Source organism: Misgurnus anguillicaudatus, chromosome 22 (genome assembly GCF_027580225.2).
Source record: "Misgurnus anguillicaudatus chromosome 22, ASM2758022v2, whole genome shotgun sequence".
Taxonomy (NCBI): domain Eukaryota; kingdom Metazoa; phylum Chordata; class Actinopteri; order Cypriniformes; family Cobitidae; genus Misgurnus; species Misgurnus anguillicaudatus.
The window spans coordinates 26,277,404-26,291,584 of NC_073358.2; the positions used below are offsets into that span (position 1 = coordinate 26,277,404).

Consider the following 14,181-nt stretch of genomic DNA (forward strand, 5'->3'; position numbering starts at 1 on the left):
TTACTGCCAAAATCAGTATTATATCAGGTCAGTAGTTAAAAGTAAATTCTTAACTTTACGCAAAATCCAATATCCGCCGTGTTATTCTGTCATCTTTTCTCCCTTTTTTCCCAAAATGCGATAAACTCCACCCTCCCTTTTCTACAGAATGCAATAAATCCATTCCAGAAATTACAGCGCACCATTCACGCAATTTGAGTACACGGAGTTCTAGTTTTCTTCATCTCCTTTGTACTTCGTGATCAACATACAAACAAAAACAAAATTATACTTTAAGTGCAGGAGATCTTATGAAAACTTTCCATTATTTTACTCAAAGTCAACGAAAATCGAGCAGGACCAAAACATTTTACAGCTGATCGCTGTGAAAAATGCTAAGCGACAACGTCAAGTAACCGCAGCAATGACAGTGTTCTTAATATGGATTTATTGCATTTTGTGGAAAAAATAATTCGTTTTTATAATAAATCTTTGAAAATCAAGTTATAGATTTGAATTTTTTATGTTTTTATAACGTAAAGATGCTATGTGAAAGTTTGTAACAGAAAATAGTGGTTTTCATCTTGTCACTTCTCTTGGTATAGAAAACACGTTTTTACCGAAATTTGTCAAAATGGATTTATTGCGTTTTGGAACCAAACTCTTCAAATACTTTAGTATATATAATCATTAAAGCTGCAATCTGTAACTTTTGCCTCTCTATCGCCATCTCTGTTTGAAACATAAAATTGCAGTTACTTGCAGAGTAATTTTCTGTATGCGCATTGTGCATCGTCCTTCAATTTCAACGCAGATAAATATAATGTCTGTGATCCCCATATCAAAGCAGATCTGTCATTATACATCCACACAGCCGTTATAGAAGTCATAGATGTCTGAAAAATTTCATGAACAAGTAATATATCTGTCACATTTGTTCTGACTAAACGAAAATGAAAATGTATATGTTTCAACTTAAATCACGTTGCTGATATCTTGCCTATCAAAGGAAAAAGCCATCACTGTTCCTGTATTTAATCCCTTAAGATGTTGAAAAGCCCTTCTGATATTAAATATTTTTTTAGCACGAGCTCTGTCGAGTTCCCTTTTTGACTGTAGGCTTTCCGCATTTCGATAATTCCCCGGATGTAAGGACTTAAGAAGTCGACATGTTTACATGATATTCCCCAGATGATTTATGCTTATAGCTTTACAGATTAAACGCTGGCATCTAGATGAAGTTTCAATTCTAAGCAACTTTTGAACAAACCATACGCTCAATTTGCAGCAGCACACACATGCAATATAGTAGTCGGCAGTGTTGGGGGTAACACATTACAAGTAACGTGCATTACGTAATAATATTACTTTTCTAAAGTAAAGAGTAAAGTAATGCATTACTTTATAAAGTTTTTTTTTTCAATTAATGCAAGTTACTTTTCAGTTTAATTAATTTAATTAAATTAATAAAATTAATTAATTTAATTTTTTTTACTAAATTAAACTGAACATAGTCACATAAAATTACGCACTAAAATTACTATGCGTGAGTGCCTGAGCGGGAACAGTTTGAGTCAGAAACAAAGATGGCAGGCGAGAGCTTTACATTTTAGCGATGAAAATATGCATAAAACACTTTCAAGACCTGAAAGAGATCAAGCCTCAGCCAAGTAAGAAAAAGTAACGCAAAAGTAACTTAAAAGTAACGTAAGTATGATTTTCCATGAAAAAAAACTAAATAATGCAATTAGTTACTTTTTTGAGGAGTAACTTAATATATTAATGCATTACTTTAAAAAGTAACTTTCCCCAACACTGGTAGTCGGGTCTTCTTGTTTTTGTTTGTGAACATGATGTAATTACGCAATATGTTCTAAAGGTTTAAGTTATATTCCTGTTATATCTGACATGACCAGTCAAATTAAAAAAAATTATTATACACTTACTGTTGCACATCATGTTAGGTAAGGAGACAGTTTTGAACACTGATTTTCTGTGTATTTACTATTACGAATTGCAGCTTTAATGTATTATGAACATGAATTAACAATAAATAGTTTATTTGTAAATAAACATTAACATAAGTAAATAAATTCAAAACAACATTATTGTAAAGTGGTATGTTATGACATTATATTATCCTTATTTGTGGGCATTCTTAAGAAACAAACTGATGAATCAATAGTCATAATTTATTAATCATCATATCATGCATGATTATGTATTAACATTTTTAACTGATGTACAACCCTTGTTTTTATTCATATTAGTCAGTGTGACGAATAAAGAGCAGGTGTTTGATGTTTTTGATGTTTACCTCATTGGCTCCATCAGACACAGTGAAAGTGAAGTCATCAGAATGGATCTCTTCTTCACTGGTGTGGACATACTGAATCTTGCGGGAGGTGAGGTCAGCTTGGGTGAACGTACTGATGCGTGTTCCTGTAACAGCATCAGACCACAGTCAAAATCCCCGGTGACAAGCATCCCACTTTCCAGTCTGCGCTAAGTATCAAATTATAATTTAAAATCACTCGCCACCATTATAAATATCCTACAGATCAGCTGAAATGGATGAATAAAACATGACCTAGACATTTTATCGAGTGCAATATCATCGAGTCAAATGAAGCCGCTGATGTTGGTCAGACTGAGGAAAATGAAAACTGATCTTCACTCAAGTAAACACAGCACATGAAATCCTAACAGAGAGGGGGATATACAGTCTTTACCTAAACAAATATTTGTTCAGATATGAAACATAATTGTTGTAGCCAATGGTTCCTCATAATATGAAATCATTCTGTATAATGGACACAGAACTGTGCACTGTAATAGCTCCATATTGGACTCATATCCACTAATATCATGTTCCAGTACTGGAATGGATATAAATTTGTGAAAGATGGATGAATGATGAAATTTAATAACAATAAGTCCTCCTGCAGTCAGTTTCTTGTGCATTACACAGATACATATTTTCCATCGGATTTGTCGCTTTATGTTAAAAATGCACGACACTTAAAGAGACACTCAACTTTTTTTGAAAATAGGCTCAGCATGTACCAAAAAAATAGGCTGTACTACTGGTGCAGCATGTGCAATTGTCATGGCACCTGGGTGATCGGCAGTGTATGTGTGTCTGTTTGTTTACCTTTGGTGTTGGTTCCTCACGTGTGCACTCGCTCCTCCCATTCGTTTCTCTGATTGTTTCCCAGACGTGTCCTATTCCTTTTGGTCTTTTTATAGTCTTGCGTTTTGTCCTTTGTCACGCGCTCATTGTTCTCGGTTGGTTACTGTTTCGCTCCCTGTCCAGGTAGAGCCGTCCGCTGTTATTTATCTCACCATCTCTGCTCTCGCCCCAGGTTCAATCGCCGACATCCGGACTCTTGTCTCTGTCCAGGATTCTCGATCCTGTGTGTTTTGTCAGTGGATTACTGTCTAGTTTCCTGAGTTTTCGCGCAGTTGGTTGCTTCGTCTTCAAGCGTATACCAGCTGTCTTCGGCTTCCTAATGTGTGACGTCATCGGAAGTGGGTGGACCTCCTCGTCACTATTGGACTTCTTCGGCGGTGCAGTGTGAGAGACTCTTTCCCCTGTGGATTGTGGACTAGTGTGGATTTATATTTTCTGTCTATCTGAAATCAGTCGGGTGCTTCGTCTTCAAGCGTATCCCTACAGTATCAGTGTTATTTTCATTTAATAAACCTTTTGATCCCGCATTTGAGACTCTGATTCCTGAACTTTATTGACATTTCCTGACAAATGAGCGCGTCAGATATGGAGTCTGCGGGCGCGGAGGCTTTGGACCCTGTACAGACCGCACTTAACCAGCAGGGGGCAGTCATCGATCGGCATTCCTCTCTCCTGAATGCAGCCTCCAGAGATTTCCGCCTTCTCTCCGATCGGCTCACGGAGCTAACCAACCGTTTAGATCAGATCAGCCCACCGGTCGGAGAATCTCATCTTCCCGTTCCCGCTGTTACACCATCCAGCACAGATCGCGAGCCACACGCGGCCACTCCGCCTACGTATGACGGCGACCCTAACACCTGCCGGGCCTTCCTTCAGCAGTGCTCCCTGGTCTTCGCTCTCCAGCCCCGGAGGTTTGCAGCGTCTGTTTCCAGAGTGGCGTTTGTTCTCACGCTGCTCACGGGGAGGGCGAGAGACTGGGGAATGGCTGTTTGGGAGGTCCAGGCCCCGTGCACGGCTTCGTTCGAGGCCCTCAAGGACGAAATGCTGAGACTTTTCGATCGATCTCTACAAGGTGACATGGCAGCAGCTGAATTAGTGCGATTATTACAACGAGATTCTTCCGTCACTGACTACGCTATCACCTTTAAGACCTTGGCTGTCACTTGTGGATGGAATGATGCTGCTCTCCGAGCTCAGTTCCTTGAGGGTCTCAACCCGCACATCCAGGATGAAGTCGCTGCACGGGACCCACCTACGTCATTGGAGGCTGCGATTGACATGGCATTACGCATAGAGACTCGTCAGCGTCAACGAGACCTTCGCCAGTCTTTTCGTCGCTTTACTGTGGCATCTGAGTCTTCGGTTTCACCTGTTACACCTGTTTCACCGTCTGAGCTTGAGGAACCCATGCAATTGGGTAGGCTCCGCCTTACCGGCAGCGAACGACAACGTCGCTTGAATAATGGATTGTGCCTCTACTGCGGTAAGGCGGGGCATTTAGTCGCTGCGTGTCCAGTAAAAGGGGGTGCCCGCCGATAAACCCGGGAGTATCGGTGGGCGTTTCATCCTTTGATTCTCCCGTAAACCGCACCTTATTGCCTGTAATTTTGAAATATCACCACTCTGATTTTAATTCACAGGCATTGCTGGATTCTGGTGCGGAGGCAAGTTTCTTGGATGCCAGGTTGGCTGAATCTTGGGGTATTCCTGCTATCCCTTTAACCTCTTCTCTCTCTGCCTGGACGTTAAAGGGTCAGCATATGGCAGTAATCACCCATCGCACTCCCCCTGTAGGTCTGTATGTTTCTGGCAATCATCGTGAGGACATTGAATTCTATCTATTACAGTCATGTAATTCTCCCATTATTTTGGGGCATGACTGGTTAACTAAACATAATCCTCACGTTGATTGGCAGAACAATATTGTCTTGTCTTGGAAGTCTTCGTGTCATGTTTCGTGTCTTGGTCCTGCTCCTTCTGCTTCTGTTTGTTCTACTTTTCAGATTCCTGCTGCCGATCTCTCGGGGGTCCCGGCGGAGTATTCAGATCTGCACCAGGTGTTCAGCAAGGCTCGGGCCACCTCTTTACCTCCTCACCGGTCGTACGATTGTTCTATCGATCTCCTCCCAGGTACTTTTCCGCCTAAGGGTCGTGTTTTTTCCCTTTCTAAACCTGAAAGAGAGGCTATGGATAAGTACATTAATGAAGCGCTTAATGCCGGTCTCATTCGCCGCTCCTCGTCTCCAGCCGGTGCTGGATTTTTCTTTGTTAAAAAGAAAGACGGTTCTCTTCGCCCGTGCATTGATTATAGAGGGCTTAATGACATTACTGTTAAGAACAAGTACCCCTTGCCTTTAATGTCATCAGCTTTTGAATTACTTCAGGGAGCACGCGTGTTTACCAAATTAGATTTGCGTAATGCTTATCATTTGGTACGCATTAAGGAGGGCGATGAGTGGAAGACAGCTTTCAATACACCATCAGGACACTGGGAATACTGCGTTTTACCATTTGGTCTTTGTAACGCACCGGCTGTTTTCCAAACTATGGTAAATTAAGTGCTGGGAGACATGATTAATAATTTTGTCTTTGTGTATCTTGATGACATTCTCATCTTTTCTCCCTCCATGCAGATACACACTCAGCATGTTCGCCAGGTTTTACAACGGCTTTTAGAGAACCAACTTTTTGTTAAGGCGGAGAAGTGCGAGTTCCACAGGGTGTCAGTCTCGTTTCTGGGTTTCGTTATTGCTGAGGGAGAGATTCGCCCCGATCCCGCTAAAGTTAAAGCGGTCACCGAATGGCCAGTGCCCGACACTCGTAAAGAGCTTCAGCGTTTTCTGGGGTTCGCCAATTTTTACCGGCGTTTCATCAGAAACTTTGGTCAGATCGCTAAACCTCTCACTGCTCTCACCTCCTCTAAAGTGTGTTTCCGCTGGAATAAGGAGGCTCAGGAGTCCTTTGATGAATTAAAGTCCTGTTTCATTTCTGCTCCGGTCCTCTCTATTCCTGACCCGGCAAAACAATTTATAGTGGAGGTAGATGCTTCTGATGTCGGGGTAGGTGCCGTTTTATCACAGCGGTCGTCCATTGACGGGAAAGTACATCCGTGTGCTTTTTTCTCTCACCGGTTAAACCCAGCGGAACGAAATTATGACATAGGTAATAGGGAGCTGCTGGCGGTTAGACTCGCGCTGGGTGAGTGGCGTCACTGGTTGGAGGGAACCTCGGAGCCCTTTCTGGTCTGGACGGATCATAAGAACTTAGAATATATCCGTTCGGCCAGAAGGTTAACATCTAGGCAGGCTCGTTGGGCACTTTTCTTTGACCGTTTTAATTTCACCCTCTCGTACCGGCCTGGCTCCAAGAATACTAAACCTGATGCTCTCTCCCGTCTGTTCGGTCATTCCGAGTCTGAGCGGACCGAAACCATTCTTCCTAAGGGCAGGGTGGTCGGTGCCCTCATTTGGGGTATCGAGCAGCGGGTGAGAGAGGCCGGACGAGAGGAGGAAAGGCCGGATGGGTGTCCAGCGGGGTGTCTGTGGGTTCCTGAGTATTTACGTTCCGATGTCATCCGGTGGGGCCATGAATCCAGATTTGTCGGCCATCCAGGTATTCGGAGAACGTTGGCTGCCGTCCGCCAACGTTTTTGGTGGCCTTCTATGGCTACAGACATCAGACAGTTTGTATTAGCCTGTTCTACGTGTGCTCGTAGCAAAGCATCTAATCAGTCTCCCGCTGGTCTGCTCAATTCTTTGCCCATCCCTTCCCGCCCCTGGTCACATATAGCCCTTGATTTTGTCACCGGCTTACCGGCATCTGATGGTAACACTGTCGTTTTGACTGTGGTGGATCGTTTCTCCAAAGCGGTTCATTTTATTCCCTTACCTAAACTTCCTTCTGCCAAGGAGATGGCTCAGGTTCTGATCAACCACGTTTTTCGTTTACATGGTCTTCCGACTGATGTGGTTTCAGATAGGGGTCCTCAGTTTATTTCCCGGTTTTGGCAGGAGTTTTGTAGACAGATCGGCGCTACTGCCAGCTTGTCTTCTGGTTATCATCCACAGACCAATGGGCAATGTGAACGGGCTAATCAGTATCTCGGTCAAACGCTTCGCTGTCTGTCGTCACAATATCCGAATTCTTGGTGCCAACAGCTCCCGTGGGTTGAGTACTCACATAATTCTCTTCCTGTCGCTTCTACTAGTATGTCACCGTTTGAACTATCTATCGGTTATCAACCTCCCCTTTTCCCATCACAGGAACCCGATGCAGCGGTTCCGTCTGCATTAGCTTTTGTCCGCAGGTGCAAACGCACGTGGAAAAGAGCTAAAGACCTTTTATTACAATCCTCCAGACGGACCAAAGTTGCGGCTGACCGCCACCGACGACCTCCACCTCGTTATGTGTGTGGACAAAAGGTATGGCTTTCTACCAAAGATTTGCCTCTCCGTGAGCCTTCTCGAAAGCTGGCTCCGCGTTTCATTGGGCCATACAGTATTGTTAAGGTCATTAGTCCGGTAGCAGTGAAGCTCAAGTTACCACTTACTCTTGGTCGGGTTCACCCTGTTTTTCATGTATCCAAGGTTAAACCTGTGATTTTTGCCAGTAATTTTTCCCCTGTCTCTGCCCCCAACCCTCCCGCCCCCCGTCTAGTGGATGGTGCTCCTGCCTATACGGTTAGGAGATTACTAGATGTTCGTCGCAGGGGCAGAGGTTTTCAGTATTTAGTGGACTGGGAGGGCTACGGTCCGGAGGAGAGGTGTTGGGTTCCGGCTCGGGATGTGCTGGATCCTGGTCTGATCGAGGATTTCCGTCGGCGACGAGGTGAGCCTCCTCCAGGTCCGTCCGGTGCCGGCCCTGGGGGGGGGGGGGTACTGTCATGGCACCTGGGTGATCGGCAGTGTATGTGTGTCTGTTTGTTTACCTTTGGTGTTGGTTCCTCACGTGTGCACTCGCTCCTCCCATTCGTTTCTCTGATTGTTTCCCAGACGTGTCCTATTCCTTTTGGTCTTTTTATAGTCTTGCGTTTTGTCCTTTGTCACGCGCTCATTGTTCTCGGTTGGTTACTGTTTCGCTCCCTGTCCAGGTAGAGCCGTCCGCTGTTATTTATCTCACCATCTCTGCTCTCGCCCCAGGTTCAATCGCCGACATCCGGACTCTTGTCTCTGTCCAGGATTCTCGATCCTGTGTGTTTTGTCAGTGGATTACTGTCTAGTTTCCTGAGTTTTCGCGCAGTTGGTTGCTTCGTCTTCAAGCGTATACCAGCTGTCTTCGGCTTCCTAATGTGTGACGTCATCGGAAGTGGGTGGACCTCCTCGTCACTATTGGACTTCTTCGGCGGTGCAGTGTGAGAGACTCTTTCCCCTGTGGATTGTGGACTAGTGTGGATTTATATTTTCTGTCTATCTGAAATCAGTCGGGTGCTTCGTCTTCAAGCGTATCCCTACAGTATCAGTGTTATTTTCATTTAATAAACCTTTTGATCCCGCATTTGAGACTCTGATTCCTGAACTTTATTGACATTTCCTGACAGCAATGATATAACGCAGCACCTAAAAATAGTCCCCTTGGTAACTTATATTAGCTGGGGACTATTTTCGGGCACTGAGTAATATCATTGCGCCTGCTGCAACCATTTTACAGCAGCAAAGTCCTTGATTATTACGCCAGAATGAGAGTATAGTTCCTAGCCATATCTGCCTAGAAAATCACAACTTTTAATTTTCCATCGTTCTTAGTACATGATGTAACTACAGAAGAGTCCAGTTTTAAATAAGAAAAATATCAAAACCCTTTGGTCATTTTTTAAGCAATGCTAATGGTCTAATCAGATTCAATACAATATGCTAAGCTATGCTAAAAGTGGTACCGCCTATATAAAAGTTTTCACTGTCACAAATGTCTTCATGCCTTTAAACAGCTTGAATGTAACTCCATACATTTAGTATACGCTGGGAATATGTAAAGGAGTCCCCGCCTCTACTCAATCGAACAGCTCTGACCATAGATATGAATATGCAAATTAGTCCCCGCCTCCACTATTTCACACCACCTTGGACCACAAATATAAATGTAAATAGATGCTACATGCGGCACCCTTCATTTGTGAGAAGCACTGTGCTGCAATCATTTCAGGGCCGAGTCTATGCGGCAAACATTCATAACATCTATAACTCGAACTACTGATCCACGCATTCAACTTTATTGATGTTATTGGTAACAAGTTTGTGATGTTAGAAACAAAGGCGATTTAAAACAGCTGAAATGAGACTGTCTTCAATTTTATGAAAAAATACTCAGCAATGGTGTTGAATGATGAATTTGCACCGAAGGGCAACCTTTCGATCTCTCTTGTGAAGCCAATACAGGAGTGACTTAAACTGCAGTTCATTGATTGGCCACTAGAGGCTGGGTCCAAAAGGGAGTCAATTCCTATAGACCTCCATGTTAAAATGCCGCACATTAGAGCAGAAAATAATATGCCCTTCATGATAAAATGTGAAGGGGGTGATTTTTTTTAAACTCCTTTATTAAAATTATATTAAGCCTTAAAGTTCTGCATAATTAAGGGCGTGGCCACTTGAGTGACGGGTGAACAGCCACTGCTATCACTAGAGTCAAGCTAGAGGGCATGGTTTTATCAACCAGCCACCTCAGCTTCACCCATGTCCCGCCTCTTTACCCATTTTCGGATATCCGCGAGTGATGCGCAACCGAGATGGCGACGGCAGGCACCACCTACTTTAAGCTTCAAAATCGATCTTCAGAAACCAATGGGTGAAATCACGGGCACTACGTCCATCTTTTTTACAGTCTATGATTTGCACATGTGTTATCTTAAAACATATTAAAAACACCACATAGACATATAAACGATAAAAACCTGATTCTCCCCACAGTAGGACTTTAAAGGGATACTTCACCGATTTAGCATTCAGCTTTGTATCTGTAGAAACTTGGCAGTATTACTGAATGACCATGTTTCCCTCCCTCATTTCCCCCTGAGAGGAGAGATATCTGCATTTTGGTTCTGCAAAAAAGTCCTCCGATGATGTAATATGACGATTTTTGCATCATCGGAGGACTTTTTTGCAGAACCAAAATGCAGATATCTCTCCTCTCAGGGGGAAATGATGGAGGGAAACATGGTCATTCAGTAATACTGCCGGGTTTCTACTGATACAAAGCTGAATGCTAAATCGGTGAAGTATCCCTTTAAGATGTCTGTTAATCCTAAAATATTTATGTACAGTCAAAATAATATGCCAAGGCTCAAGAAAAATGTGTATGTCTGTGACATTAAAATTCATATATTTTAACACCAGATGGATGTAAGCAAGCCACTAAAGACAGTAAGCCAAAGCCTGAAAACGTGACAACGTCACCCTTCTTATACACATAATAAATAGCAGTAGACATACACTGTCACCATGTTGAATATTATTTTTGTCATCTGTAGCCAATGAATTACTCTGAATGAATTATCTCAATTTTGTTCTAATGAAATGAGACATTTTTTATTTTTTTCTAAAGAAAACAGAGTTTTCTTTGTTGTCTTCTGTATCTGCTGAAGATAGCAAGCCTAAACCTGCTATATATCTTCCAAGAGAACCCTACACAAGCACTGTTTAATTGTGGCCAACATTTATAAATGTTCTGCTTTGCTGAATACCCCACAGAGCACCAGGACTGCAGGCTATAAACAAATACATATTAACATCTCCCATGGCTCTATAGAGTAAATCTATACAGTTGTAAATAGCAATAATGTCGTAGTACCTGTGTGCATTTGTTTTACGAACGCCAGAGGAATGTACTGTACGTGTATTTAAAGGGACATTCCACTTTTTTTAAATATACTCATTTTCCTGCTCCCCTAGAGTTAAACATTTGATTTTTAATAATTAATAACTTTGCAGCGTAATAATTAAGGACTTTGCAGCTGTAACATGGCTGCAGGAGGCGCAATGATATTACGTAGCAGATGAAAATAGTCCCCTTAGTAACTTTCAATGGCAGGGGATTATTTTCAGGCAGTGCGTAATATCACTACGCCTGCTGCAAAGTCCTTGATTATTACGCCAGAATGAGAGTATAGTTCCTAGCCATATCGGCTTAGAAGATTGCAACTTTTAATTTTCTGCCGGTCTTAGTACACAATGTAACTACAGAACAGTCAAGTTTTAAATAGGAAAAATATCAAAACTCTTTGGTTATTTTTTAGCGCGATGCTAATAGTCTAATCCAAGCGTGCCGCACAAGCCCTGAAAAGTGAAGCCAAAACGTCTCGATCACTACTACTACTACTAGTCCTACTACGCAGGACTGGTCCCGAAATCGCTACTGCGCAGACTCAAGACCCAAGATGTCAGCGCCATATCGGGACACTGGCGGCTTCACTTTTCACCAATGGAAGACAGTGAACAGGCGTTGTCCATCTTTTTTTACAGTCTATGGTCTAATCAGATTCAATGGATTGTGCCAAGCTATGCTAAAAGTGCTAGCACCAGACCCAGAGAACAGCTGAATGGATTCCAAAACGGTAAAAATCAAATGTTTGACTCTAGGGGAGCTGGAAAATGAGTGTCCCTTTAATGTCACAGATTTATGAATACAGGCTGTGTTGTATGGATCAGTCCAATACGAGTAAGCAGTATGAAAGTACTAGGAAGCATATGTCTGTTTTTGTGTGTTCCTGGTTTGCTGGAATGTTCTATATGACCCAGCTGGGGTTGTTTGGTGATTCGATAAACAAGTTCGTCAGGTTCACTGTCCTGATCGGTGGAGGAGAGCTGTTGTGTCGTAATTTTCTTTACTGTGTTCTCATCCAAAACCAAACCCTTATTAACCACCACCGTGGGAGGAAGTCTGTCCTCTGAGAGAGAGAGAGAGAGAGAGAGAGAGAGAGAGAGAGAGAGAGAGAGAGAGAGAGAATTAAAATTAAAAATGTTCTTCTAAATCACCTGAACATCTCTGTCCCAAATTAACTTTCCAGCTCACCCAGAACGCTGATGAAGAAAGACTGGTCAATGACTCTGTTTCCCTCGGGATCCTCCAGGTTGAACTTGAAAGAGAAACTTCCGCCACCTCCTTCCTTTTCATGAACGTATTCCACATTGCCTGAAAGACGAGACACGAAACCACATGAGACAATACAGCTCTGCTCACAAATTCGCTATGGATGATTATTAATGAGAGAGAGATCAACTGAGGGAAAACCTTTGTTGATGTCACCCTGAGTGAAGCTGGTGACAGGTCCTTTAACAGATATCTGAGCTTTGTTTCTGCCGGTGTTGAGCAGCAGAGAGCCCACGCTCGTGTCTTTGGTGAGGGTGAACCGCAGCTTCAGGTTATCCGAGTCTATGTCTGTACCTTTCAAATGCTGCTCTGTGATCTTTGATGAGGAACCTGCTGAGGTACAGAAATTACATTAGACATTATGCATTAACTTCAACTTAATGTATTCAACTTAATGTATTTTAAACAGGTGCGTAGTAATAAATGTGTAATGTGCAAATTATGTGCCAAAGTAAATCCAGACTGCTGAAAAATAAATCCCCATGCTGATACATACTGATACAAATTTTGAAGATTAAAAGCACTTTAAATTGCTTTGGATTAAGGTGTCAGACAAATGCATACATGTGAAATGAGCCCAGATGTAAAATGCAGCATTTTTCATTTTTGGGGGGCTTATCTTGGCAGAAAATCCTGGTATTTCTGCAAAATTAATTTTAAACCGTGGTGTCAAACTGTTGTAATACCGTACACAACAAAAGAATGCTGATAAACCAGAAGTCATTTTTTCCAATGGAGAATAGGGCTTATTCGATCTACGTCATCAATGTTCGCGGCGGCCATATTGTTGACATAAAACTGTCAGTCTGTCAATTGACAAGCGAGGCAGCGTGGGTATTATGCATGGTATTATCGGTGTAATTTTTTTTAAAACCGCGCGATGGTGTGTGGTTTAATACACGGATGTTCTAACAACAGCAAAAAGAACCCTGGAATTAGTTTTTATGCGATACCGACTGTCAGAAAACATGAAAGGAGACAGAGGAGTTGAACCAGCGAAGGAGAGACTCCCAACACCAAAGTCTGTCCCCATCATTTTACCCCAGGTAACGTTAGGGATATATGCTCACAGCAAAGTCTGTCCCCATAATTTGATCACATATGGTTAGCTGTAAGCAGTGGATGAAACTGCTCTTTCAAATAAGCTGCCATAAATTGAGACAGTTATTAAATGAGTATTAATAACTATATGAACATAATAATAGGTCTGGCATTGATACTAGGTAGGGAATTAAGGGCCGTTGACATAGTTTTGAAAATCGTTTTATATTAAACAGAATAGCGGAGCTCACACCAAAACTATAACGATACAGATACAATGAACGACATCATTGGGATCACTTTCTGAGCGATTTTTCCCACCTGATGAAGGATAAACCATTGATAGCATTAAAATCTATTTGAACTTCAAGTGCACGGCCACTTAAAATGACAGTGAAGCTCATTGCTGAGGTCTATAACATTAGATTACCTCCAGTTGCTATGAATATTGACTACGTAATGCTTTTTAATCTATTACATTAACTAACTGTTATGCCAAAGGGTAAGAGATTACACAAACTATTAGATTCACTGTTTAGAGTTACGCGAAACGCAGCGTGTTAAGGACATCTGCAAAAGTTTTTATTACAAGCAATATTAAAGGCAAGTGATTTGCGCGAGTGCCGTGAGCGAATTAGCATAAACGTATTGTTTGTTGATGTGGATGTGGACGATGGTATAGTAATCGTTATAGTTATAATGTGAACGGCCCTTCAGTGCCTGTATGATGAATGCGGATACTGTATGAACTAGGGATGCACCGAATCCAGATTTTTTAGGTTCGGCCGAATCCCGAATCCACCGTTTAAGATTCGGCCGAATCCGAAACCGAATACCGAATCCTACTCGCATCCTTATTCCAACACAGTAAAACACATTAATGAAGT

The 14,181-nt window shown here is 42.3% G+C and overlaps 1 protein-coding gene across 1 annotated transcript in view; it reads right to left on the minus strand.

Moving 5' to 3' along the window:
- Positions 1–14,181, minus strand: part of fras1 (Fraser extracellular matrix complex subunit 1) — a 271,538-nt gene that overhangs the window by 24,341 nt on the left and 233,016 nt on the right. Inside the window, exons 45-48 of the mRNA XM_073861042.1 lie at positions 12,395–12,586; positions 12,176–12,295; positions 11,865–12,050; positions 2,297–2,415 (exon numbers count right to left, since the gene is read on the minus strand). Of these exons, the coding sequence (XP_073717143.1) occupies positions 2,297–2,415; positions 11,865–12,050; positions 12,176–12,295; positions 12,395–12,586 (617 nt within the window). The remainder of the gene's footprint in view (positions 1–2,296; positions 2,416–11,864; positions 12,051–12,175; positions 12,296–12,394; positions 12,587–14,181) is intronic.